General features: G+C 36.8%; 1 protein-coding gene across 2 annotated transcripts in view; it reads left to right on the top strand.

The window, feature by feature from the left end:
• Positions 1-25,941, top strand: part of STXBP1 (syntaxin binding protein 1) — a 91,342-nt gene that overhangs the window by 9,709 nt on the left and 55,692 nt on the right. For both annotated transcript variants that reach the window (XM_027869674.1, XM_027869673.1), the window contains exon 2: positions 25,356-25,405. In XM_027869674.1, coding sequence (XP_027725475.1) covers positions 25,356-25,405 — 50 coding nt within the window. The remainder of the gene's footprint in view (positions 1-25,355; positions 25,406-25,941) is intronic.

The raw sequence follows: 25,941 nt of genomic DNA, 5'->3' as shown, positions 1-25,941 counted from the left end.
GTTAGGAGTAGAATGAATAGAAAATGTCATGGAACTCAAAAAAGAAGACACTGTCAGAGAGCCATTTAAAGCCTTCCACAATCTGACTTCTGTGTACCTTTCAGCCTTATTTCAAATTATATCCCTTCACGAACACTATGTTCCAGCTAAACTCTATGACTGAGCCATTCCCCAGACTCTGTACTTCGTCTTCTACATTTTACACTTAGACAAGCCACTGCCCATTCTTAGAGTGCATTCCCTCCTCATTTCTTTTTTCTTTCTTTTTTTAGGCAATTGGGGTTAAGTGACTTGCCCAGGGTCACACAGCTAGTAAGTGTTTGGCCTGAGGCTGAATTTGAACTCAGGTCCTCCTGACTTCAGGGCTGGTGCTCTGTCCACTGCGCCACCTAGCTGCCCCATTTCCTCTCATTTCTACCTCTGAGAGTCTGTGTTTTCCTTCAAGGCTTTTGTGATACTATTGTGTCCGAAGGAGAGTGTAAGTTCCTTGAGGGCAGAGGCTACCTTGCTTTTATCATTGTACCCTCAGCTCCTAGCACAGTGCTTTCACATGGTAATAAATTATAATTATTTGTTTACTTGTTGACTGCCCTAATAGATTGTAAGTACCTTGATGGCAGGGACTGTCTTTTGCCTCCTTTTGTATAGCCAGCTCTTAGCACAGTGCCTGGAACATAGTAGGCAATTAATAAATGTCTATTCATTGGTGATTTTCTGCTGTCACTTAGCAACTCCTTTGAGAGTCATTCCATCCAAATTTATCATCCTGTCCAGGTCCTGGAGTTGTTATCTGTCACTCCTAGGCCATTCTTTTTTCCTTTCATCCCTCCACTTCTGTATTTCCATCAGAGGCTAAATTTACCATCTTTCTGGGTATGCAACATCAGAGTCATCCTCTGCTCTTCACTGGCCATCATTAGCTCCCTTCCATAGCTAATTAGTTTATATATGTTGATTCTGCCCCCACAGTGTCGCTAGCATTTGTTTCTTCTTTTTACTCACATAGCTACTACCTTAGTTCTCTTGCTTAGACTTTCTTTTTTTTCTGTGAATAACATTTTTCCCCAATTATATGTAAAAATAATTTTTAACAGTTTTAAAAATTTGAGTTCTAAATTTCATCTCTCCCTCCTTCCCTTTTCCCTTCCCTGAGAAAGAGAATTTGAAGAAATTTGATATAGGTTATACATGTTCTTGCTTAGATTTTCAAAACATCCTTCTAATCATTCTCCCTGTGTTAAGCCTTTCCCCTCACCAGCCAATCCATTATCCACAGAGCTGCCAAATTGGTGTTTTTAAAACGGCTCTTGACTGCACTCTCCTACTTAAGAAACTTCAGTAGCTTCCTGTTCCCTTTAGGATAAAATACAACTTTCTCTGGCATTTAAAACTCTTCAAAATCCAGCACCAATCAGTCTTTCCAGATTGATTTCACATTATTCCCCCTTGTGGAATCTATATTTCAGCTAAGTTGGGCTTCTTGCTGTTTCTCGTGCATGACATTCTATCTCTTGCCTCCATGCCTTTGTAAGACTGTCCTCTATGCTGGAATGTTCTTTCTCACCTCTGCTTAATAGAATACTTGGCTTCCTTCAAAACACAGGTCAGGTGTCATCCCTTTCAGGTCTCTCTTAATTTTCCTAATTGGCAGTGATCTTCCCACTCCACCCCCAAATAACTTTGTCTTTATTATGTTTGTGTGTGTGTATATGTGTATATATTTATCTATGTATGTTGTTTTCCCTTTGGGGAATGAAAGCTGCTAAAGGTTTTTGTATTGTGCCTAGAGCAGTGCCTTGTTTTATAGCAGACACTCAGTAAATGCTTGTTGAATTGAAAAGACCGTTGGATTTCACAATTAATAGGTCATTTATGGCCTTGGACTCAGCTTTTTCAGTAGAGTGGTGATACAGGAAGCTGGATTGCAAGGTTGAAAGCCTGGGTGATGAGAAAGTGAAAGTGATAAATCCCAGCTCTGCTGTTTACTATCTGCTTGATCTTGGGTGAATCAGTTTACTTCTCTAGCCTTTAGTTTCCTCATTTGTAAAAAGGGGTTGAAATATCTGATTTCTAAGGTCCTTTCCAGACAGAAATTCTGTGAGTGGAGACATTTTTAGATGTTTAGTGATGTAGGGGAAGAAAGAAGGTTGATAGATTGAGAGGGTATCCCTGGAAGGTTTTTTTTTTTTTTTAAATTGATGACATCTGAGTTTATTTGTGGAGAGAAAAGAGGAAGAAATTGAAGATATAGAAGAAAAGTTCAGTGGAGCAAAGCACTTTAGGAGATGGGAAGGAATGAAATCAAGGACACATAAGGAGGCCTTTGCCTTCTCTTTTTTGGTGGGAACGAGAAGAGGATGGGTGAAAAGAGATATTTTGAGGTGTGGAGGAGGAAGATAGTGGAGCATGTGCCAGATGACTCTCACTCTTCTCACTAAAAGAGAAATCAAGGTCATCTGCTGAAATGAGGAGTTTGGGGGCTTGAATAAGGGAGAAGATAGGGAATATATGCTGTGAGGTATGTGATAGGGAGTTAATCAGAGATAAATAGAAGAATTACTGTATAACTGGTGAGGCCACAATTGAGATCACATAGCATGAACTTTGAGTAGACCAAATCTAAGTTTGTGACTTGTTCCCACAGTGCTTGATGGTGCTTAGTGCAGAGGGTCCCAAACTTATTTGGCCTACTGCCCCCTTTAAAAAAAAATTATTCAGTGCTCCCCTGGAAATCTACTTTAACTTTTTTTTTTTAAAACTTGCATCATTTCAAAAAAATATAAAATGTTTTTTTAATTATATCTTAAATTTAATATTTTATTGTAAATTTGTGGGTTTTTTCCTGCATTAATTTTGATGACATAATATTGCATCATGTAATATATATATGATATATATACTATATATAAAATATATAATATATGTAAAACACATATATATAGTATCTTATGGTAAACAAGTCATTACAGGCCCATATTCCTGCAGATGCATGCTGGACTTCCCAACAATGTGCAACATGCCTACCTGCCAACACTTGCTTGTTAGGACCTGTTGGCAGACTTGACCACCGATCATTTATAACTTGCATTTTGTGTGTTTATTTGGAAAATAATGTAATCACTAGGACTTTAACTCAGTTACACAACGAATGAAACATGTACGAATGGTTTTTCAAAATTTTCTTCTCTTTTCTTTCTTTATGCTTCCATCACCCCCTTATTTTTATTCAGTGCCTCCCAGTTGCACCCAAGGCTAATACTGGCTCCCCTATCAGTCCAGTGCCCCCCACAGGGTGGTATCGACCACTCTGGGAACCTCTGTGAAGGCAGATGGTGAGAGGTGAACCAGGGTTGGTGATTAGTAAGGCAGGAACATTAGAAGGACCACAGAGCAAGGCATTCAAAGGTAGAGAACAATTAATTGTTGAAAATTCTTTAATTAAGGTCAAGTCTGTGAAGGGAGGGAAGTAAAGCTAGAACAAAAATGATTGGAAAAAACCGAGAGATTCAGGAATTCAAGATTCAAGGTTATCTTTGATTTACCATTCTTTCTCAGTCTCCTTTGTTATAGCATCATCATCTTCTCACTCACTTCAAGTCACTTCAAGAGTCAGTGTCCTTTTATTTATGTTTTCTTTGGTGACCTCATCAATCAAATTTGTTAAACTCCTACTTACTGCTAAGCTGTGGGGATACAAAAAGAGACAAAAGACAATCTTTGCCTTTAGGGAGCTTACGTTCTAATGGGTGTGACAACTCCCATTGTATGCAACAATGTATGCAAAGCAAATAAGTTGGGAAGGCACTGAAATTAAGAGGGGCTAGAGGAGGCTTTCGGGTATAAGGTGGCATTTAGTTGAGACTTAAGGAAGCCAACCGGGTTAGTAGGTAGGGTTGAAGAGAACATTCCAGGTGTGGGGTCAGCCAGGGAGATTGCTCAGAGGAGAGATGGAGTGTCTTATTTGTAGAATAGCCAGGAGGCCAGTGTGATCATCTCATATGCATGGTGTCTATAAAAATGATTCCCAGATCTTTATATCCAGCCCTAATATGGCTCTTGTATTCTAGTCCAGTGTTACCAACTGCCTTGTGGATATTTCTACCTAGATGTCTAGTAGGCATCTCAAACTTATTATATCCAAAAATGGAATTAATTTTTTTCCCCAAATTCATCCTTCCTCTATATTTTCCTGTTTCTTTTAAGGGCACCACCATCTTTATAATTGTCAAGTTTTCAGCCTTGGAGTGATACTTGATTCTTCAATTTCTTTCACCCTCCATTTTTAATCAGTTATTAAATCTTAGTCATTCTCTCTCTCCAGTATCTCTATCATCTGTCCTCTTCTTTCTATTCACAGAGACTTGACTCTAGTTCAGGCTTTCATCACCTTTCACTTGGACTATTGTAATAGCCTCCTAATAGGTCTCCCCTGCTTCCAGTCTTTCTCCTCTATGCTCCCTCTTACTTGTGGCTAACAGATTGATATTTCTAAAACACAAATCCAGTAATATCAACCTACCACTCAAAAATTTTCAGTGACTCCCTGTTTTTTTTTTTTTTTTTTTTTTGTTAGGATAAAATGCAAAATGCTTAGACTGATGTTGAAAATCCTCAGCAGTATGGTTCACATCTACCATTCTGGTCATTTCATATTACTCCCTTTAATTTACTTTCCATTTCTATCAGACTGGTCTAATAACTGTTCCCCAGAATCTGTGTAATTATCTGATCTTGGTATGCAGATACTTACAGTGCTAGAGCAAAGGTAATTAATTATGATTCAGATTGCAAATGGTCAGTTCTTTGTATTCCTTTCCTTATTGTATTTTTGATTGCAGCTGATAATTTACATTAAGGTTGACCACGTTAAATGAAATTGTTTAAAGTAAATGGTAATTTAACATTTCTCAAACCATGGGAATATGTTTATTTCTGGAAAAGTGCAAGCCTCGTGAGGACTGAGGGATAGTTGAGAGAACACAATAAATAATTGTCCCTCACTCATGTAAGTCTCAGGAAAAGGTACTCTGAGATATAAAATGACTTTTTACAACATGGATTCCTGATGTTTGACAACCATGGTCTTTATATGCTATGCTCCTTAGTGGAAATGATTTATCCAGATAAATGAAGTGACTATTTATTTTTCTTCTATTTAAAATAAGGAATGGCTAGCTAGTGAATTGGTGAGGGAGGCATTTTTTTGGCCTTTTGGCCCTTATTCGTATCTGGTTCAGCTGTAGGTAATTAAATCTTTGCTTTATGAAATCGAATTATCACCTTCAGTTTGGTGTTCCAGCAGAATCTTGTCTGTCCTGGAACAAAGGAACTTAAATGTGTTTATTAAATTCAAGAGAACCAAAACTCAGGAAAATAGAATTTTCCCTGATTGTCTTACTCCTGAACACTGGTCAGCTTCTAAAAAGTTTATCAATTCACTAGCTTTGTGGTTTTGGATAAGTCATAGGGTGTGTGTGTGGCAGGGGTGCCGAGGGTATTTTAGTGGACAGCTAAAGGCAGTGGCTACAACTTTGATTGCAGTTGTGGCAGGTGCAGAATCTGCCAATATCAGTTCATTGATTTTTAAAATATTTCAATTCATACATAACAGAAATAATTAAGTACTGGCTATATATGGAGATTTTGTTTTGCTCATCTTTTACCTTAAGCCAGGGCCTGAAAAAACTCCAGCTGCAAAAGCAACATAGAGTCCATTAAGTGTATGTATTTTGTCCATAAAATAAGTTGCTTGGCCGAAGAAGATGCCTTCATCATGTGACACACAATTCACTAAATAAAGCATTAACTCAGAAAAAAAGAAAATTCATTTCTTTGCTCTGGGCCTCTGAGAGGGTCAGATCAGCTAATCTCTTAGTTCTCTTCCAACTCTAAAATTCTGTAAAGGGGTTTGCAGACCTTAAACTACTATATGTATTTGATCTCTCATTACATATAATTCTGTAAACGAGAGGTTGTATTTTAGAGTCAAACTCCTAAAATTGAACCAGTTTCCTAAGAATCCTTCAATTCAAGAATGGTCAGCCCCTAGTTTTGTTCCCTGGCCATGGGCATGCCGGTAAATATTTAACACCTGATTCTCCTACTGTGGGACACATTTTAAAATTTAATCTACATTATTAACACTTTCTCCATCACTTTCTTTAGACAATTAACAAAACAATAAATTAAGACCCAATTTGTAACATGTTCCAGTTTCTGAGGTGTAAATAAATACTCATACTGAAAATTTAACTATTGCCTCGTTAAGAGCTGACTATAGCACACTTAAGCCTGGGGCTATACCAGACCTACCCTACCAGTGTTCTCTATGGCTGGGAGTCATAGCTAGGTATTCCCCATGGCATTTGCCTTACTGAAGGATTTCTTGTGTTATAGATTAGCCACTTGTTGAACATTCATGGTATGATTTGAGAAGGAATATTGAGGAATCAAAATCCAAAGGTCCTGTATGTTTTACATCGTGCTTAGTTGTATGTGGCTTTCTCTAGCACTGTTTGATAGTTTTAGAATTGGAACAAAGAAGGCAGATGGTTGGAGTGATCCAGGGCTAGGGATGTGTTGGCAGATTGCCCCTTGTTTGTGAATGTTGAATACAGTGTTATTTCCATGTTATATTCCAGCACATTCTCATGGTGAGCATAAGATACCAGGAATTAGTCTGCTTTCTGGGACAGGCTTAAATGGAATCTCAACCAATAACTAATTAGATTAGTTTTGGTTCACTCTGGGCCAATGAATAATCTTTCTTGAGCAGTTACCAGAGCTGATTCTGTTTTTGCATTCATTTATTGAACTTTATTGGGTGCTTGCTATGTGCAAAAAAGCACTGTGCTCGGTATTGTGATAGAGATGAATTAGATAGGACTGGTGCCCTCCAGAAGCTTATATTCTGAAAGGGGAAATGGGACAAATACATACACACACACACACACACACAGAGTAAAAGGCAAAATATGATAAATATCATGAGAGGAACACTGAATGTGCCACAAGAGATTAAAGAAGAAAGATCACTTCTGACAGGTCAGGGGAGATGGGAGATGAGAAGAAAGGAAAACTTCGCTCCAAGCAGATTTCGTAGAATCTTATAGGTGATAGAGTGGACAAAGGTCATTTCATATGCTATAATTATACTTTCTATTAAACTAGTCTTATTTATAGTGAACTACGATATAGCTATGAAAAGCATAAAAAGATAAAAAATAAGACTTCTTGAAGCTCTAGGATACATTATTATTGTCTACTAGTTATGAATGATTTTGAGGAAAATTAAATCAGATACTGTGAAAAAAGCTTGCATCAAATCTAGGTTAGCTTCACTTTTGACTGATTAAGAAAATCTTGGAGCTGAAATAGCTTTTAAAAATAATTCAGCATACAGATCCTGTGTTAGTTTTTAGGAAAGAAATATTGCAAACCTTATGATAAGACAAACCTATTACCTTAGAATGAGAATGATTTGAAATAGCTACAAAGAGAATTAACCTAATTGGGCCTTGTTATTCCAATATGTATCTCTCAAATACATAAACTCAATATAAGTAGATTACCTAACAATCTAATTAAAGTGTATAATCAGTTTATTTCTGTCTTCCTTCTATCAAGTTGCTCATAAAAGATTATTTGGTATGATTGAATTTTTCATATTGTATTTTTTTCCAAAGCGTTAATTTCTATTTCTAAGCAGTCAGAAATATAAGCTGGCATATTTGAGACCATTACTCCATTTGGGAAACCTTTATCCCTTCCAGTTATATTTTTACATGGCCCATAGCTATTTCTGAAGCCCTAGTATTGTAAAATCCCTCACAAAGCAACGTGAACAGTTAATCACCTATTATTTAAATGCTATGTTAGTTGATGATCAACTATGACTTTCATACAATGATCAATCAATACAGTGATCCCAGACAATTCCCAAGGACCCATGATAAAAAATGCTGTTCACCTCCTGATGAACTCCAAGTACAGATGGAAGCATACTATAGGGAAAAAAAACCCCACAACTTTGCTTCTTGCTTTTCATTTATTTATTTATTTTTGCAGCATGGATAATGTGGAAATATGTTTTGCATGACTTCCCATGTATAATTGATATCATATTGCTTGCCTTCTCAATGGGTGGGGGAAGGGCAGAAGAGAATTTGAGATTAAAAATCTTTAAAAGATGGGTTGAACAAGTTGTGGTATATGAATATAGTGAAATACTATTATAGCGCTATAAGAAATGATGACCAGGTGGACTTCAGAAAAACCTAGAAAGATTTATATGGACTGATGCTAACTGAAGTGAGCAGAACCAGAAGAACATCGTACACAGTAACAACCACGTTGTGTGATGACTAACTTGAATATACTTCTTGGCAATGCAAGGATCTAAGACAGCTTCAAAAGACTCATGATGAAAAATGGTATCCACATCCAGAAAAAAAACTGTGGAGTCTGAATGCAGAGCAAAGCGTGTTGTTTGTGCTCTCTCTCTCTTTCTCTCTCTCTCTCTCTTTTGGTTTCTTCTTTTCTGTGATTTCTCCCATCGGTTCTAATTCTTCTTTACAATTTTGAAAATAGGTTTAATATGAATGTCTATGTTGAGCCTATATCAATTTACAATGCTGTCTTGGGGGAGGGGAGAGATGGGGAGAAAATTTGGAACTCAAAATCTCATGGAAGTGAATGTTGAAAACTAAAATAAATTTATTATTAAAAAAATCTTTAAAAATGAATGCTAAAAATAAATGAATGAATGAATAAATAAATGCTATGTTAGTGAGAAGTTTCTTTGTTAAAGTGATAGGGTAATAGAAGAATAGTAGCGCTCCCAGATATGTGATTCTGGACCCACGTTGTAGTTGCCATTAATCAAAAGAGCCTCATCACTATTCTTTTCTCTGTGGAGTCAAGTATCCTGGGGTGTTCTAATTTAGAAATTAGATATCTTAAATTGCCACAAATTCCCGTAAAAGAGACACATGTGGCTTTGGTCTTTGGTCTGAGTGTTCTAAAGCTCTTAAATTGTCTTTAAAACATTCAGCCAAAGTGCTCCACCTCTTTCCTGTACTTGAACTTGGAAGAACTGGATGGAGATGTTTCCTTTTCCTGGTGGCCATATGTGTTGTTAACAATCATACAGGTTTGCTTAAAGGAAGCAGCCCTCCAGGAGCTGGATTCTATTCTTACCGGTTATTTCTGATAGTAGATGACCTACTCTCCTTGTTTCTCTGAGACTTAGTCTCCCTGTGTTTTATCAGATCAGCTCATTAAACCATGATGGTGAATACCCACTTCCCTGCCCTTTCCCTTTTCTCATTGCATTTTCCCTGATGCAGTACTGCCTTCCCCCAAGTGCCCCATAGGTAAGACAATAAATGGTACCTGGGGAAGCTTATGGTTCTCTGATATGAAACAATAGCTCTATTAACATCACATCTGCAGGCCTGAGAAGTATCTGACTGGACAGCCTGCCTGCCATTCCTTGGACCATAGCCAGCAGCAAAGTACCTATTCTTGGACTCTATGGTACATCGGAAAAATACTGCAGGATTCTCTAAAAGAGGCAGCATTAGGAAAAATACGTTCTTTTGAAGATGGTAAGGGTACAAAACTGCAGTTAGAGGCTGGCAGTTAATTGATTATGTGCCTAGGCATCAGGGTATCAAACTTGTTTATAGCTGCTGTCAATGGGTAATGGTAATCCTTTTTTTAATATCATCTGACACATATGTAGTACTGTACCTTCCTTCCATTTTCCCCTCCTCCTAGTAATTGCTGCCTTGTGTGAAGGGTCTGGTGTCTGTTGTGTTAGAAATATTTTAAATCTACAGTAATCAAAAGATAATAGACATGACATATTTGTTCAAAGAGATCACTTTTTAGTCCCACATGTGGTTTAGGTGACTTACATTGTAATTTTGTTTCAAAACAAGTAGAATAATTCTTTCTTATTTTCATACATAACAAAATTTTGATACTTAAAAGATAGTGAAACTTTTTCTTTTTGCACATTTTTGCTGTTTGTAGATACTGTGAAAATCTCTTAAATCATTTTCATTCAAAGAACAATGAAAAGACTAGACTGGTTGACCTCCAAGGTAATTTCCAACACTAAAGTTTTATGAGTCTAAGTAAAGTTACTTCACTTGTGTAGTTCAAACATCTAAGGTGAGGAGATGGTTATGATGAGTCCAAGATAAGAACAAATCTTAAGGGGCAGCCAGATGGTGCAGTGGATAGAACATTGACCCTGGAGTCAGGAGAACCTGAATTCAAATCTGGCCTCAGACCACTTGCCACTTATTTGCTGTGTGACCCTGGGCAAGTCACTTACCCCCAATTGCCTTACTTAAAAAAAAACCCAACAAATCTTAGTAGTCCTGTTGTTTAAACATTTGGGTTGTGGGGTTTTCCCTCTCTAAAAAGACTCTGTTTTAGGAATTTTTCACCTTATTTCTTGACTTTTCAAAACTTTGTGAAAAAGAGAAGCTGGACTGTTAAAAGAGGAAATCCTCTAAAGGAGAAAAATTGCTGTAAAATCCATGAAAGATAATTTCTACAATAATGCCTAACTTTTTTGTAAATGTTGATGCTAAGGCTCAACATTTCATGTATCAGTTATTTATAGGAATGAGCTAAAGTTTTGACCACCTCCTAAATGTAAAAGGTAATCCAAATCCTAAATGAGAAGGGTAGGACATTTCTATCATATATAATCTCATTGCTATGTTGTTCTAAAGTCAAAGAAATCAGGTAACTATTAACAGACAATGCATTTTATAGTATGATGTCTCCTTGAATGGTCGCTGCCTTTCTTAAGAATGAAACACAGTGATGAGTATGAAAAAGCATGGAGAGACATATGAACTGATGCAGAGTAAAGTAAGCAGAATCAAGAAAGCAGTATGCATCATGACTCCAACAATGCAAATTGAAAGAACAACCAACACAAAACAGCTGCAGATGAATGTTGCAGAGTTATAAAGACTAAGCTTGTCCCCAAATAAAAAATAGTAGGAATACTTTGCAAGGTGGGGATCAAGTGGAACTTTGCATAAAACATCTTATTTTTCAGTGTATTGATTGGTTTTGATGAATTTTTTTTCTTTCTCCTCTTTAAAGATTTTTTTTGGTTATAACATAACTTTTTAAGGATGGAAAAAGAGGTATATGGGGATGTAGCTTATGTAAAAACAAAATATATCAGTAAAATATACGTTTAACAGGATGAAATATAATGAGCTTCTAAACAGCAAATGGAACAGATGTCATTAATATAGTTTCATATGAAATGGTCTCTTCTACTTTACCTTTGCTCAAAAATTAATGGGCTCTTTTATTTCTAGTGTTTGACAATTCTTTGCCAACATAAAAAGATCTGCTATAAATATTTTTTGTACACAGAGGTCCTATTTCTTTTTCTTTGATTTCTTTGAAATGTAGACCTAGTTTTGGTATTGCTGGGTCAAAGGGTATGCACAGTTTTGCATATATTTCAAACCCTAGAAATAATATATATAATATTTATAAAAATTTATAAATATAAAATATTTATAGCAGTTCTCTTTATGGTGGCAAAGAATGGAAGTTGAGGGGCTGCACAGTTGGGAATATATTTCAAACCCTAGAATTGGAAATTAAAGGTATGTACAGTTTACACAAAAAGAGCTGCTATAAATTTTTTATAAATATTATAGAAACATTATTTCTAGGGTTTGAAATAAATGCAAAACTGTATACACTTAACTTCTACTTCTAGGAATTGGAGTACCCTTTATTTCTAGGGATTTGAAACATACAATAATATAATTCAGCATATTCTAGAAATGCCCAATTTGCTCTTCTAATTATTAGTGATTTAGATTTTATTTCTAGAGTTTGACTTAGTGTTTTTTCCTCATTTATAAGTACTCTAGCGAAGGTGGTGCTATGCTGATGAGCTAGTGGTACCAATTAATAGAAGGACAAATAGATAATTAGATGGAAATTGCTTTAGATCAAAGGCATCTGCACAATATTAGGTTGTCTTAACTTCTGGTTGGCAGCATGAACTAGGAGCAAAACAGCCTAGCTCTAACACAAATTCTCCAACAAAGATTAAAAAAAGAGACTGAATGAATGATCGAGAAATCAAAAAAGAAACTACAGTCTTTTTATCCAGCCCAGGATTTGCACAAAAAGTCAGAAGCCTGCAGGCACTAGGGGAGGGGTCCTACCAGAAGAGCCGGCTTGAACTTCAGACTGGGAAGCCTACCACTGAAGACCAGAGGCTTTTCAAGGACACCTGGGACCCATAGCACACTGGGGTCAGGAAAACCAGAGTGTTCCATGGAGGAAGTCCAGGGCAGCAAGTTACTTTCAGTACTCTGAGGAGATGGAAATTGGAAACTGGTAAAGCTCTTTAGAAATCATATAGGCTGGCTTAGGAGCTCTGAAAGTTTATAGACCACTGATCTCAGACACCCTTGAGGATCTATCAGAGTTCTCAAACTTATTTGGCCTATCACCTCCTTTTCAAAAACAATTACTCAGCACCCCCCTGGGGTTAGGTTAGGTTAGGTTAACCTTTATTTTTATTCAGTGCCACCCCCGCCATTGCACCCCAGGCTGCTACACCCCCCCATCGTTCCAATGTTCCCCAGGGCACTTTGGGAACTGGAACTGGGAGAGTTGTAAGGAGCCCTAAAATATGCTAGCATTCTCAGTGCAGATATATCAGGGTAAGTGTAAAACTGTGGAGTCAAGATAATACAGATTAGGACTACACTATCCACTGCCCTATCATAGTGTGCAGGGAAGGTGGATGAAGGCTGGAAATTTGCATTAACAGAAGAGGATATCTGCTGTGATAAAGAAATTTTATTGAATCAGAGACACCCAAGATACAAGCACAGGAGAAAACTATAATGACTGACTATAAGCAGAGGCTCAGAGAAAGGGGGAAGCATTAATTAAGTGCCTACTGTTACCAGACACTGTGGCAAGCACTTTACAGATATTTTCTCATTTGTATAAAAAAAAAAAGACTTAGTCACAAGGTCTAGAAGAATTCTTAGAAAAACTGAAACCAAACAATGAAAATTAAATAAACACTTGGGAGGAAAGAATTGTTAGCAAAATAAACAGCTTATCATAGGAGTTGGTAAATCTTACTCAAGTAATGGACTCCCTGAAATGAAATCAGTGAATCTATGAGACAACAAAAAATATTGGAACAACATCAAAAATAGAAGAAAATGTACATTATCTCTTATTTATTTTTTTTGGTGAGGCAGTTGGGGCTAAGTGACTTGCCTAGGGTCACACAGCTAGTGTCAAGTATCTGAGGTCAAATTTGAACTCAGATCCTCCTGACTCCAGGGGCCGGAGCTATATCCACTGTGCCATCTAACTGCCCCTGTACATTACCTCTTGCCAAAAACAACTGACTTAAAAACAGATCTGGGTGAGAGAATTTAAAAGTTAATGGGCTGCCTGAAAGCCATGGTTGAAAAGAGGGTGGAGCTTCTCCCAACTCACTTAGGCCTGAAGTGGGAATAGCCATTGCTTGCTTACAATATTACTTCCTTCCCAGAATATCTGTAGATAAAGAGCACTGTCATTCTACTAATCAACTTCTAGGAAAGTTACATTGAGGCTTTTTAGAATAGTGCCTTTATGAAATGGTACATGCCAGTCTTGAGAAGTAGCGATGAGGGCCCTTGATCCCACTCTTCTCTGTGAGGGTACCTTAAGCAGTTGTTCATTCTGCCATCAGGCAGGACCCAGGTGATGTTTGGTTCTGCTTCCTCTAATAAGAAGCATTGAGAAGCTGCTCTATAGGTTTTGAGTGACCTCAGTACAGTTCATAGGATCATAGATTTAAAGCTTGAACAAATCTTAGGGGCTATTGAGTCCAATCCCCTCATTCTACATGTGAGGAAACTGAGGTACAGAGTGTTTAAGTGACTTGCCCAGCCTCATAAAATATACACGTCAGTATGTATAAAATATGTATATATGAAATGTGTGCAATTAAATATGAGGTAATTTGAGAGAGAAGTAACTGGTATTGGAATAAAGAAAATCCTGATATTTGAGATGACCATTGACTAAAATTAGGAAAATCTAAAGGACCCTTTTACTCTCCAATTCTACTTATTGTGTGGCTTGAGGAAAGTCACTCTGCCTGTAGAACTCAGAGGATTTGAAGTGATAGGGCTTCTCAGTGCCCAAACCTCTTATTTTACAGATGAGGAAACTGAGACTCAAAAGACATTAAGTGACTTGCCCATAGTTGCATAAGTAGTGTGTAGCAGAGCTAGGATTTGAGTTCCTCTAACTCCAACTTCAGTGTTTTTGTACCAAACTGCCTTAAAATCAATTAAATTCATTGAGTATCATCAGCGGAATGTTTTTGCCAAATACTTGTGATTGTGGGAAGATCTCCTTAATTTGAACTAACTGGGAAAAAGGTGGTTCAAATTGTGAAGTCTGGATTACAGAAAATTATAAAATGCTATTTTGGTACTTTTATGTAATTACATAGAATGACTAAAAACCTTGACCTAGTAGAGATCCTTAGGGAAGCTGTTTAATGTCTAGATAAAAATGATTTGTAATTATTTGTGTTTTTAAAAATAATTGGGAACTTTAGAAGTATAGTACTTGGAAAATGTTCTCAGATATTTTTAAAAATTTTCTTTAATGGGGCAGCTAGGTGGCGCAGTAGATAGAGCACTGGCCTTGGAGTCAGGAGGACCTGAGTTCAAATCCTGCCTCAGACACTTGACAGTTACTAGCTATGTGATCTTGGGCAAGTCACTTAATCCCAATTGCCTCACCCCCCTCCCCCCAAAAAAAAGAAAAGAAAAGAAAAAAAAAATTTTTCTTTAAAATTTATTTTCAGTTCCATATTCTTTTCCTCCTATCCTCTATTCCTCCCATTGAGAAGGGAATAAATATGATACCCATTACATATGTGAAGTTACAGAAAACACATTTCCACATTATCCATGTTGAAAAAAAAGCAAGAGAAATAAAGTGAAAAATTATGTTTCAGTATGCACTCAGAGTCTTCTCTGAGTTCTCTCTCTGGAGGTGGATATCATTTTTCATCATGAGTGCTTTGTCTTGGGTCATTGTTTTGATCAGAGGAGCTAAGTTTTTTACAGTTAATCATGGTTATAGTATTGCTGTTAGTGTGTATGATGTTCTCCTGGTTCTGCTCACTTCACTTTGCATCAGCTCATACAAGTTTTCCCAGGTTTTTCTGAAGCCATCTCCTTTGTCATCTCTTATGGCACAATAGTATTCTATCACAGCTAGGTGGGGAACTAGGTGACTAGAGTGCAGGTCTGGAGTCAGGAAGACTCGTTTTCATGAGTTCAAATCTCACTTCATATACTTACTGGATACTCAAATTACCTCATATTTACTTTGCACATATTTTGTATATACATATTTTATACATACTGACATGTGTATATTTTATCATCTGGGCAAGCCACTTAACTCTGCCTCTGTTTCCTTATATGTAAAATGATCTGGAGAAGGAATGGCAAACCACTCCGATATCTTCGCCAAGAAAACCCCAAAAGGAGTCACGAAGAGTGGGACACAACTGAAAAATGACTGAAAAAATTCCATCACAATCATATACCATAACTTGTTGAACCATTCCCCAGTTGATAGACATTCTTCAGTTTCCAGTTCTTTCCCATCACAAAAAGAGCTGCTATAAATATTTTTGTATACTTACATGGATCCTTTTCTTTTTTCTTTTGATCTCTTTGGGATATAGACCTAGTAGTGATATTGCTGGATCAAAAGGTATGTACAGTTTTATAACCTTTTGGGTATAGTTCCAAATTATTTTCCAGAATTGTTGGACTAGTTTACAGCTCCACCAACAGTGCATTAATGTACCTATTTTTCCACATCCCCATAGCATTTGTCATTTTCCTTTTCTGTTATAGTAATCAATCTGATGGGTGTGAAGTGGTACTTTAGAATTGTTTCAATTTGCATTTCTAATTATTAGTGGTTTAGAGCATTTAAAATATTTTTTCTAATTATATATAAAAAAATTTTAACATTTTTTAAAAATTTTGAGTTCCAAATTTTCTTCCTCCCTGTCCCCATCATTGAGAAGGCAAGTACTTTGATGTAGGTTATACGTGTGCAGTAATGTAAAACATAGTTCCATGTTAGTCATGTTGTGACAGAAAACACAGACCAAAAAAAAAAACCTAACAAGAAAAATAAAGAAAAAAAAAGTATTAGAGTATTTTTTCATATGACTGTTGTTAGTTTAGATTTTTTTTTCTGGAAACTATGTGTTCAGTTCCTCTGACCAATTATTAATTGGCTTGGTTTCCTATATATTTGAAAAATGAGATTTTTATTAGAGAAACTTGCTTTAAAATTTCCTCCCCAGTTTTGCTGCTTCTAATTTTGGTTGCATTGTTTTTGTTTGTGCAAAAATTTAAATTTCACAAAATCAAAATTATTCATTTTATTTCCTGTGATCTTCTCTGTCTCTTGTTTGGTCATGACCTCTTCCCTTATTCTTAGATGTGACAGGTAATTTTTTCCACGTTTCCCTAATTTGCTTATGGTATCACCCTTTATGTCTAAATCATGTACCCATTTTGAACTTATCTTGGTATTTGGTGTGAAATGTTGGTCTTGTTCTCAAATATTTTAAATATGTGATTTTGTTTAGTATTAACTCATTCCTAAAGCAGGCAATACCACCTTGTGGGGGGGTGCTGGATCCAGGGGGCGATAGTAGCATTGGGTGCAATTGGGGAGCGTTCAATAAAAATAAGGGAGTGGTGGAAGCATAAGGAAAGAAAAGAAAATAAGAAAATTTTGAAAAACTGTTGGTACATTTTTATCTGTTGTATAGCAGAATTAAAGTCATAGTGATTACATTATTTTCCAAATAAACACACAAAATGCGAGTTATAACCAATCAGTGGTCAAGTCTGCCAACAGGTCCTAACAAGCAAATGTTGGCAGGTAGGCATGTTGCACATTGTTGGGAAGTCCAGTATGAATCTGCAGGAATATGTGTGTGTAATGACTTGTTTACAATACGATACTATACGGTTACGTGATGCAGTATTGTGGCATCAAAATTTCAATGCAGGAAAAAACCCACAAATTTACAATAAATTATTAAATTTAAGATGTATCATTTTAAAAAATTTTATATTTTTTTGAAATGATGCAAATTTCAAAAAATGTTAATGGGTTAAAGAAAGTAGATTTCTAGGGGGATGCTGAGTAATTTTTTTTTTAAAAGGGGGCAGTAGACCAAATAAGTTTGGGAACCTCTGCATTAACTTATATTATCTCTAATGGCAGGTTTGCTTAGCAAAAGGAGTCCTCAGCCCAGTTTCATCCAACTATCAAAAATTCCAAATCATTAAGAGTTAGAATGATGGAGATTTCACTGAACTGCTATTATTATGTCTATTATTTAGACACACATGATGTGGCCTTGCAAAGGTTTTCAAGTTATAAATATAACTAATTAAAATTTCTGAGAAACTTATTTTTGCTTATATTTCTATCAAGTTAGTGAAAGCAGATATTTCTATCTGTGCAGATAGAATATTAAAAGTTGAGCTCAAATGGGTTCATTCTTTGGTCTTGAACTAACCAGAGAAGAGGTTCATATCTGACAGAGTATATCAGATTTTTTCATAAAGTTAATAGGGGACATATTTTAAAAACACACATCACCAGTCTACTGGAGGTCTTGGTCTTAGATAGGACAATTGCTAGAATTGCTAGTGTTTGCTTGGCAATGAGTACAGGAGATGTGTGTGTGTGTGTGTGTCTGTGTGTGTGTGTGTGTGTGTGTGTGTGTGTGTCTGTCTGTCTGTGTCTGTCTTTGTGTGTTTTTCTGTGTCTACCCTCCCACCTCACAGGAGGCATGTTGACAGGACTGTAGAATGCTTATTTCTAGAAGAACAGGTGCTGAGACAACACAGTATTCACTGTCTGTCTGTGCTGTACCTGGTTATTACAAATGCTGTCAACTTCTTGCCTCTGTATACATTTGTTCAGGCATCAGCAAGTCACTTCTGAGCAAAAAGAGTTTTTAGGTCTTGCTCTTAAAGTATGACCATATGCGGATGTATGTGTGTGATAAAGGCATCTCATTTTGTTGACTTTTTTTTTTTTTTTTTTGGTTCACACCTATGAGTTCATCAGTGTGGGGAATTCCTAGTGTGGAAATTTCCTTCACTGATGCAGGTCTGGGACACTGGAAGGTTTAGAGACTTGCTCATGGTCACAAAGCTGGTGGGTGTCAGAGATGGGACATGGTCCTGATCCATGGGAAGTCCTCACTGACTCCTCTGAGCCTGTCATCTTCTGTTGTGTTTAAAATGGATACGTATGCATGACCTTACACAAAAATTAGGCATGGTCCCTGTCCTCTAGGTACATTTCAGCTCAACATAAGGTAAGAACTGAAAACTGAAGCCATCTAGCAGTGGAATAAATGAATAGGTTGCCTTGAAAAGTCATGAACTGATGAAAATGTTCAGGGAGAGGTGGGATGTCTCTCTTAAGAATTCTACAGAGGAGATTCCTGCTTTGGGTAGGTGGTTGGGCTTCATGATCATTAAGCTTTCTTTGTGCTCAAAGATTTTATGAGTCTATGAATTATAGTACATATTTAAACAGTATGCGGAGTGGAGTGTAACCTGGCAGAATTAGTTTTTCAGAAAGCCATGTTAGGCTATACTCTATTCCAGTTGTGTCCCCTCACCCTTCAAAAGAAAAAAAAAAGACAGGAAGTTGTTGGTCATTATTTAGTAATATCTAATCTCAGGAATTTTCCTTGTGTTCTCAAACAACAATAACTGAATAGTAGGTTTTTTTTTTATTACTTTGGCTAACTTCTTGATGTATAGGATGTAAATCTTCAGGGTGACATTTGAAATCATCTGTTTGGTTAATCTGTTTCCAGATCTTTTCTGATTCCCATTGCCTGGTCTGTTTTTTAAATTGCATTTGACAATTAAAAAAATCTGAAGTAACAACAAATGAAGTCTGATTTTTGTTTTCTTAACATAATGCATTTCATTCCTTGCATTAACATTTCATATTATTACTACCTGTATGTGCTATTTGGTGGCACTTTTTATTGTGTTGGTTCTGATTCAGAATTTGGGTGCGTTTCTACTTATTTTTCAGCATTTATACATTTCTTCCCAACTGCCCAAAATCCATTATGTCATTAATTGCTAAAGTAAGTGACAAGTAGGGTGAGTCTTATGTGATGGATATTTGAGTTTAATGTTTATAGGAGTTTTATTTTGTTGTTCCTCTAAATTGTTCAATGATACAGCCAAATGTTTCCTGAAAACCAAAAATGGTATATAGTACAAAACTGAATCAAATATTATCCCTGCCCAGATGGGTTTACAATTCAAATATTTTGTGTGAATGAAGCATATGTTTGAATGTATATGTGTGTGTGTGTATTATGTGCATACATATGTTTGTGTGTGTATGTATGTATGAATAGGGTTAAATGACTTGCCAAGAAAAGAAAGAAGGAAGGAGGGAGAGAGGGAAGAAGGAAGGAAACAAGCAATTATTTAACAAAATCTGAGCTCAGACACTTCCTAGCTGTATGACCCTGGACAAATCACTTAACCCTAATTGCCTTAGTTCCTCATCTGTAAAATGAGCTGGAGAAGGAAATGATAAACCACTGTAGTATCTTTGCCAAGAAAAACCCAAATGAGGTCACAAAGATTTAGACACGACTGAAACGACTGAACAACATCAACAAAAAACTCTTAATGTAAACATGTAAGTGTAAGTTATTCTATAGGGTCAGCTAGGTGGCCAGTGGATAAACTAGTCCTAGTCAGAAAGACTTATCTTCTTGAGGTCAGCTCTGGCCTCAGACACTTATTAGCTGTGTGACCCTGGGTTGGCCTCAATTTCTTATATGTAAAAATGATCTGGAGAAGGAAATGGCAAACCACGCTAGTATATTTACCCAAAAAACCCCAAATGGGGTCAATGAAGAGTCAGACATGACTGAAACAACTGAATGACAAGAAGTTATTGTAATACTTCATAGGGCAATGGTGAGGAAAGGATTTGTAAAGCTTAAAGTACTCTATAAATATGAATTATTATGATCATCAGGATAATAGAATAATTATTAGGATAATCATATTAATAAAAATTAATTATAATCCTTGAGCCCCTTGTAGTTTGAAGAAATTGGGTTGTGCCAGAATATCTGGTTCTTTCTCAGCTCTTTTAAACTATGGGATTCCTGACCCTGGATACATGATATCTTTGTATATATGTCATTGTGTGACAGTGAATACCAAGGTTGCAAGGATATCATTATTTTTTTACATTCTTATCCCTTGTAGATCTTGACTGAATTCTAAGGCCTCAAGTACTTTGGGGATATTAGACTGTTCTAGAAATGCTCTCAGATAGTCCTAGGCTTGACTCAGGTCTTCTGTTGGTCCTTTGGTGGGGTTAGATTGCTTTTAGGGATTACTTAGAAGTTGGATCAGCAAAGGTAACCTGCTTGAGGTTATAATGCTTGGCTGTAGAGGTAATAGATTCTGGCTTCTACCCATGTCCCTTAAATGGCTTTGGGGAAGGCCCTTCCCTTAAAAGCACAGACTGTGGACTAGAGTAGTACAACAAAAACTTGAAGGGAAGGGTCAAGGAACCTACCTTGGCCATAGAAGAATATGTCTTGAGCTAATATAATGAATCAGGGCCAGAAGGGCTTTGAAGAAGGGTTGCAAGGGTTAATTATAAGCAAATAATTCAAGCTACTTGATTCCAGTTGCTGAAAGGGACTCTACTCCTTGTTTCCTTTATTTGTTGGATTAGAAAAACTCAGGACAAGGGCCAGAGCTGCTGTTGCAAACACCCAGGACTTTATCGTTGGAATTTGGGAAAGGAAATGAGTTGGTGGGGAAGGTTATTGATTGCCATTATTATCAATCCTTGAGGAATTGTTTAATTTCCCAGTGATAATTTCTCTACCTAAGAAAGTACTCATGGCATGTAATTTTCCTTTACATTAAGGAGTATCAAAATTCAAATTTAGGGGGTTTTAAGATAAACCTTTAGAGCTAACAAAACCAAGATTAGGAGTCATGTATTTTCTGTTTTGGTCACTATATTTTACAGATGAAGAGACTAAGGGGCATTGAGATCAAATGACTTGTCCCAATACTACCCAAGGAGCTAGTGAAAAGGCTGGGACCAGAACCTGGGTGTCTGAAGTGTTCTTATAAATGTTAACCATATCCTTGGATCCCCTAACACTCTAGTATTTTAAAATTATTGATATTTATTGCTTTTACATCATGATGGCATTATAATACAGTAAACAGAGTGTTGGACTTGTCAAGAAGACGAGGGTTCAAATCCCACCTGTGGCACCTACTGTGTAAAGGCAAGTTCCCTAACCTTTCTCTGAGCCTCAGTTTTCTCATCTGTAAAATTAAGGTGTTGGATTGGATGACTTCTGAGGTATCTTCTAGCTCAAAATCTATGGTCCTATGACTTTCATCTCCCAATATAGCCTATTTTCTACTCCTCTCAGAGAGTCAGCTCCTATAATAAGAATAAAAGATATTGAGGAAAAAATTCATACTTCATCAAAATTTGATATCAGTCAAATCTGACATCATATTCAGTGTTCTACACTCAAAGTCTTCCCTTTCTGCAAAGAAGTTGGGGAGGTTGTATTCTTCTATCTCTTCTTTTAGGCTAAGCTTTGTCATTTTAAGTACATGGCATTCACTTTCAGTTTTCATTGTTTTTTCCATGTATATTGTTGTAATAACCATTTATATTGTTTTCCTAGTTCTCCTTATTTCACTTTGCATCAGATTTTTCAGCACCTAGGGTCTCCTCATCCTGGAACACCCATCTGTTCCTTTGGCCTTCTCTACTTGGAATATCCTTCTGTAAGGCTTGTCCTCTTCTCCTGTTTTGTGAGTTCCTCCTAGAGCCTCCATTTTGTGGAGGGGCCCAATATGTCTTTCATTCCACTCCTGACCCTGTTCCTGGCTTCCAAAATTCAAAACCATGTCCCACTCAGGGTATCTTCATTTTCCACCCCCAGTCTATTACTTTTCAGTTTGATGTATTGTTCCCCTACCCCATTAGAATGGAAGCCCTTTGAGGGTAGTAATTTTTTTTTGCTTGTATTTGTAATCCCTAGCACTTAACACAGTGCCTGGCACAGAGTAAGTGCTTAATAAATGTTCATTTCCTTCTTTCATAGAAGTCTTCCCATACTTCTCTTCTTTCATATTCACTTTTTCATACAACTTACTATTAAGTCACATTCATGTACCACAACCTGTTTTGCTATTCCCTAATCAATAGACATCAAGTTTGTTTCTAGTTCTGTGCTACTGTGAACATTTGGTATGATAGGGAACCATTCTTTTTGTCTTATACTTTCTTATGATATATGTCTAGTGATGGGATATCTGGGTTAAAAGGTATTGATATTTTAGTCACATAATTTAGTCACATAATTGTTTTCCAAAATGGTTGGACCAATTCACAGCACTATCAACAGTGTATTAGTGCACCTGTTTTTCCACAGCATCTCCAACATTGATTTTTACAGTTGTTTGTTATCTTTACCAATTTGCTGGGTGTGTCACAAGCCTCAAGGGTAATTTTATTCCCTCCAGTATTTATACTGGATGTTAAAAATAGTGATGCTGCCTAGGGACCATCTTAAGTTGGGTTTATTACATGCTAATGTCCATTAAACCCTGCCCCGGCACTTGCTCTCGATGGGCTCGGTGGTTAAAATATCTGATGTTTACATCTGTCTTTCAAACTTGCTGTGAGTCCTTTGACCCAGAGAGCCCACCACTAGTTAAATTTCCCAAAGGTAGAAAGTTCCTTTATATACTAAAATATTAATAGCTGCACTATTTTTTGTAATAGTAAAGGCCTGGAAATAAAGTAAATGCACATAGCTTGGGGGACTGGCTAAACAAATTGTGGTACATGAATGTAATTACTGCATTGTAAGAAACAATTAAAACTGAGAATACAGAGAAGAATAGGAAGATTTCACAGGATCACAAATTTATAGCTAAAAGGGCCCTTAGAGACCTTCTAGTTCAGCCCTCTATTTTTACAGATAAGAAAACCAAGGCTTAAAGAGATTAAGTGATTTGCTCAATGTCATAATTAGTAAATGGAGATGCAAGATTGGAACATAGGTCTGCCAGTCCAAATCCAGCATACTTTAGGCTATACCTTGTTATACCTCTGAGAATGGATACAAAATGAAGTATCAGAATCAAGAAAACAGCATGTCTAATGATTATAGCAGTCTACATGGAAAGAGCAACACCAACAAGAAAACTGAAACTGAGTGCTATGTAGTCGTAATGAGGAAGCCTGGCTCCAAAGAAGAGATGCAGCATTCACCTCTTTCCCCAATTTGCAGAGGTGGAGGATGTACCACATATAATGTCAGACCTATGTTTTGTTTTGCACAACTCTGAGTTTTTCCCCTCTTTCTTTTTTATTTTTTATAAGGAATGGTTCTCTGGGAGAAAAAGGGATAAATTGGGAAATGAAGGTGATGTTAAAACAAAAGGTATCAATAAAAATTAGCCCCCCTCTCAAATTAGGATACTTGACTGTAGCACTTGCAGTGAGTGTTCCTTGAATTTATTGTTGTTCAGTTGTTTGAGTCATATCCAGCTCTTCATGACCCTATTTGGGGTTTTCTTGGCAATATACTGGAGTGGTTTGCCGTTTCCTTCTCCAACTCATTTTACAGATGAGGAACTGAGGCAAACAGGGTTAAGTGACGTGCCCAAGGTCACACAACTAGTAAGTGTCTGAGGCCGGATTTCAATTCAAGATGAGTCTTCCTGATTCTTAGTGCAGTGCTCTATCCACTGAGCCACCTAGCTGCCTTTGAATTAGAGGAATTTAAAAGTTAGGAGACTTGCTGTTTCTCACACTCATTTCACTTCCTTTAGATGGTGACAAATGCCCTTCCAAATGAGTGATTGTGGAGTAACACAAGCATCTACATGAGGGAGGGGAAAAGGAAACCTACAAAAACCTTACATATCCAAAGATTTATTTTAAAATATTCTTTACAGCTGTCTGGAAATGAAAGTGGGATACAGTGAGCCTCCAAACCTGTGACCAGACTGGGTTGATAATGTGGCTGTTCCCCATGCTGGGGTGATATGACAGCCTTGAAGATGGTTCTCAGCATTTCCTTTTTGTATGAGAAAAGTCTGATTTCTGACACGCCCTCCTTTTTGACAGTTCCAGGATGGTGATTAGTTACTTGCAACTTTGGATTCCAGATTTATTATTGGGATATCTGTGCCCAATAATTGGTTTAGGAGGCTGAGAGTATGAGATTGGAATGTTCTCTGATTTACTAAAGGTTGTCTAACTAGGAGGACATGAAAGGTTCTGTGTTGCCAGATGCTTATGGGACTGAGTCTAGGTGGAGACTTTATAAGGTTATCATTGGAAAAAGAAGGGGAGGCTCTCTCCACTGATTTAAGGAGTGAGAACCAAAAGCAAGGGATAGTTAACCTTAGCAGGTTACATGCCAATTTTCTGCTGAGAGAATGGCCTCTCCAGTAAGGAATGAGAGGACTTAGAGACACACTTTATTTTTTCCCTTGGAATTATATATGTGAAATGTTAGCTCAGATTCCATGGGGGAGGAAGAGTAAATTCCTAATCCACAGATCCTAAGAAGGGGATAAAGACTTTTACCTGTTAATGTGACTGTGTATAAATGTGTTTATGTATATATGCATTCTATAGCAAGAAATAACAATTCATTTACATTCCTTAGGGTGGAAAAATATAGCGCTTGTAGTTAAAAGTTCTAAAAGGCAAAATCATAAGCCTGTACACATAATAAGAATTACAAAATTACAGAGGCCAGATATTACGTCAAGCATTGTAGCAGTTGAAGTTTTATTGGCCCTTCTACACCAGTCATCCCTCTCCCTATCCAAAAAAAAAGGAGACCTTCTTTATGCATCTACCAACTTGTGGTTCCTTCCTTTATTATAACATTTTACTTGACTGGCTCTCATTTACTACTATAACTTAATGGGAAAAGGAGAGCTATCTTTAATATATGTGGAATATGGGCCAGCCCTTAAGTAAACTGAAATGCATAACTGTAGAGTCATGCATTTCCCCCTTGAAAAAAATTAGTGACTTGGTCCATGTGTTAAGTGTTGAGGTGGTTATTGGGAAAACTGTGTGTGTTCTTTTTAGTTAACTAATATGTGGTCTTTTTTTTTTTTCTCTTAAAGAGATTATGCATGATGTGATAAGGAAGGTGAAAAAGAAGGGAGAGTGGAAGGTAAGTGGAATAATGGAATTGGGAATCTTAGGGTAAGTTGACATCATTGTTAATAAGGGGCAATTTGGGGGGGGGAAGCATTTGGCTATATGCAAACAGTAGAAACAAAGTACTTTGTAACAGATAGTGGGCTAGGAGGAGGGTAAATGAAAAACTCAAAAACTGTCTTTCCAAAAACTGACTTCTTGTTTACATATTTTTTGTATATTGAGATAGCGTTGGAAGTGACATTAGGGATCATCTAATCTAACTCCTTTCTAATTATAGCTATGTGTAAAATAAGATAAAATAAATTAACATGACATGTTCAAATTGTGTTGAATGTAATACTTGTAACATAAGGTATAGAAAATGTTTGATTTTTAAAAACGAATTAATTGAAAATATCATTGATTAAGGAAGAAAAGAAAGTATTCTCTGTATGTCATGATCATAGTTGAAGAGCCACTCATTGATTTGGATCTACACAGATGTGGTAGTTGAGAGGCAATCCCTGCCCTAAGTCCTTACCACTCCAGTCACAAAGGTAACAAGAT

Source organism: Vombatus ursinus, unplaced genomic scaffold (assembly GCF_900497805.2).
Source record: "Vombatus ursinus unplaced genomic scaffold, bare-nosed wombat genome assembly UNPS02014793.1, whole genome shotgun sequence".
Lineage (NCBI taxonomy): Eukaryota > Metazoa > Chordata > Mammalia > Diprotodontia > Vombatidae > Vombatus > Vombatus ursinus.
This window is presented reverse-complemented; position numbering and strand designations above follow the sequence as displayed.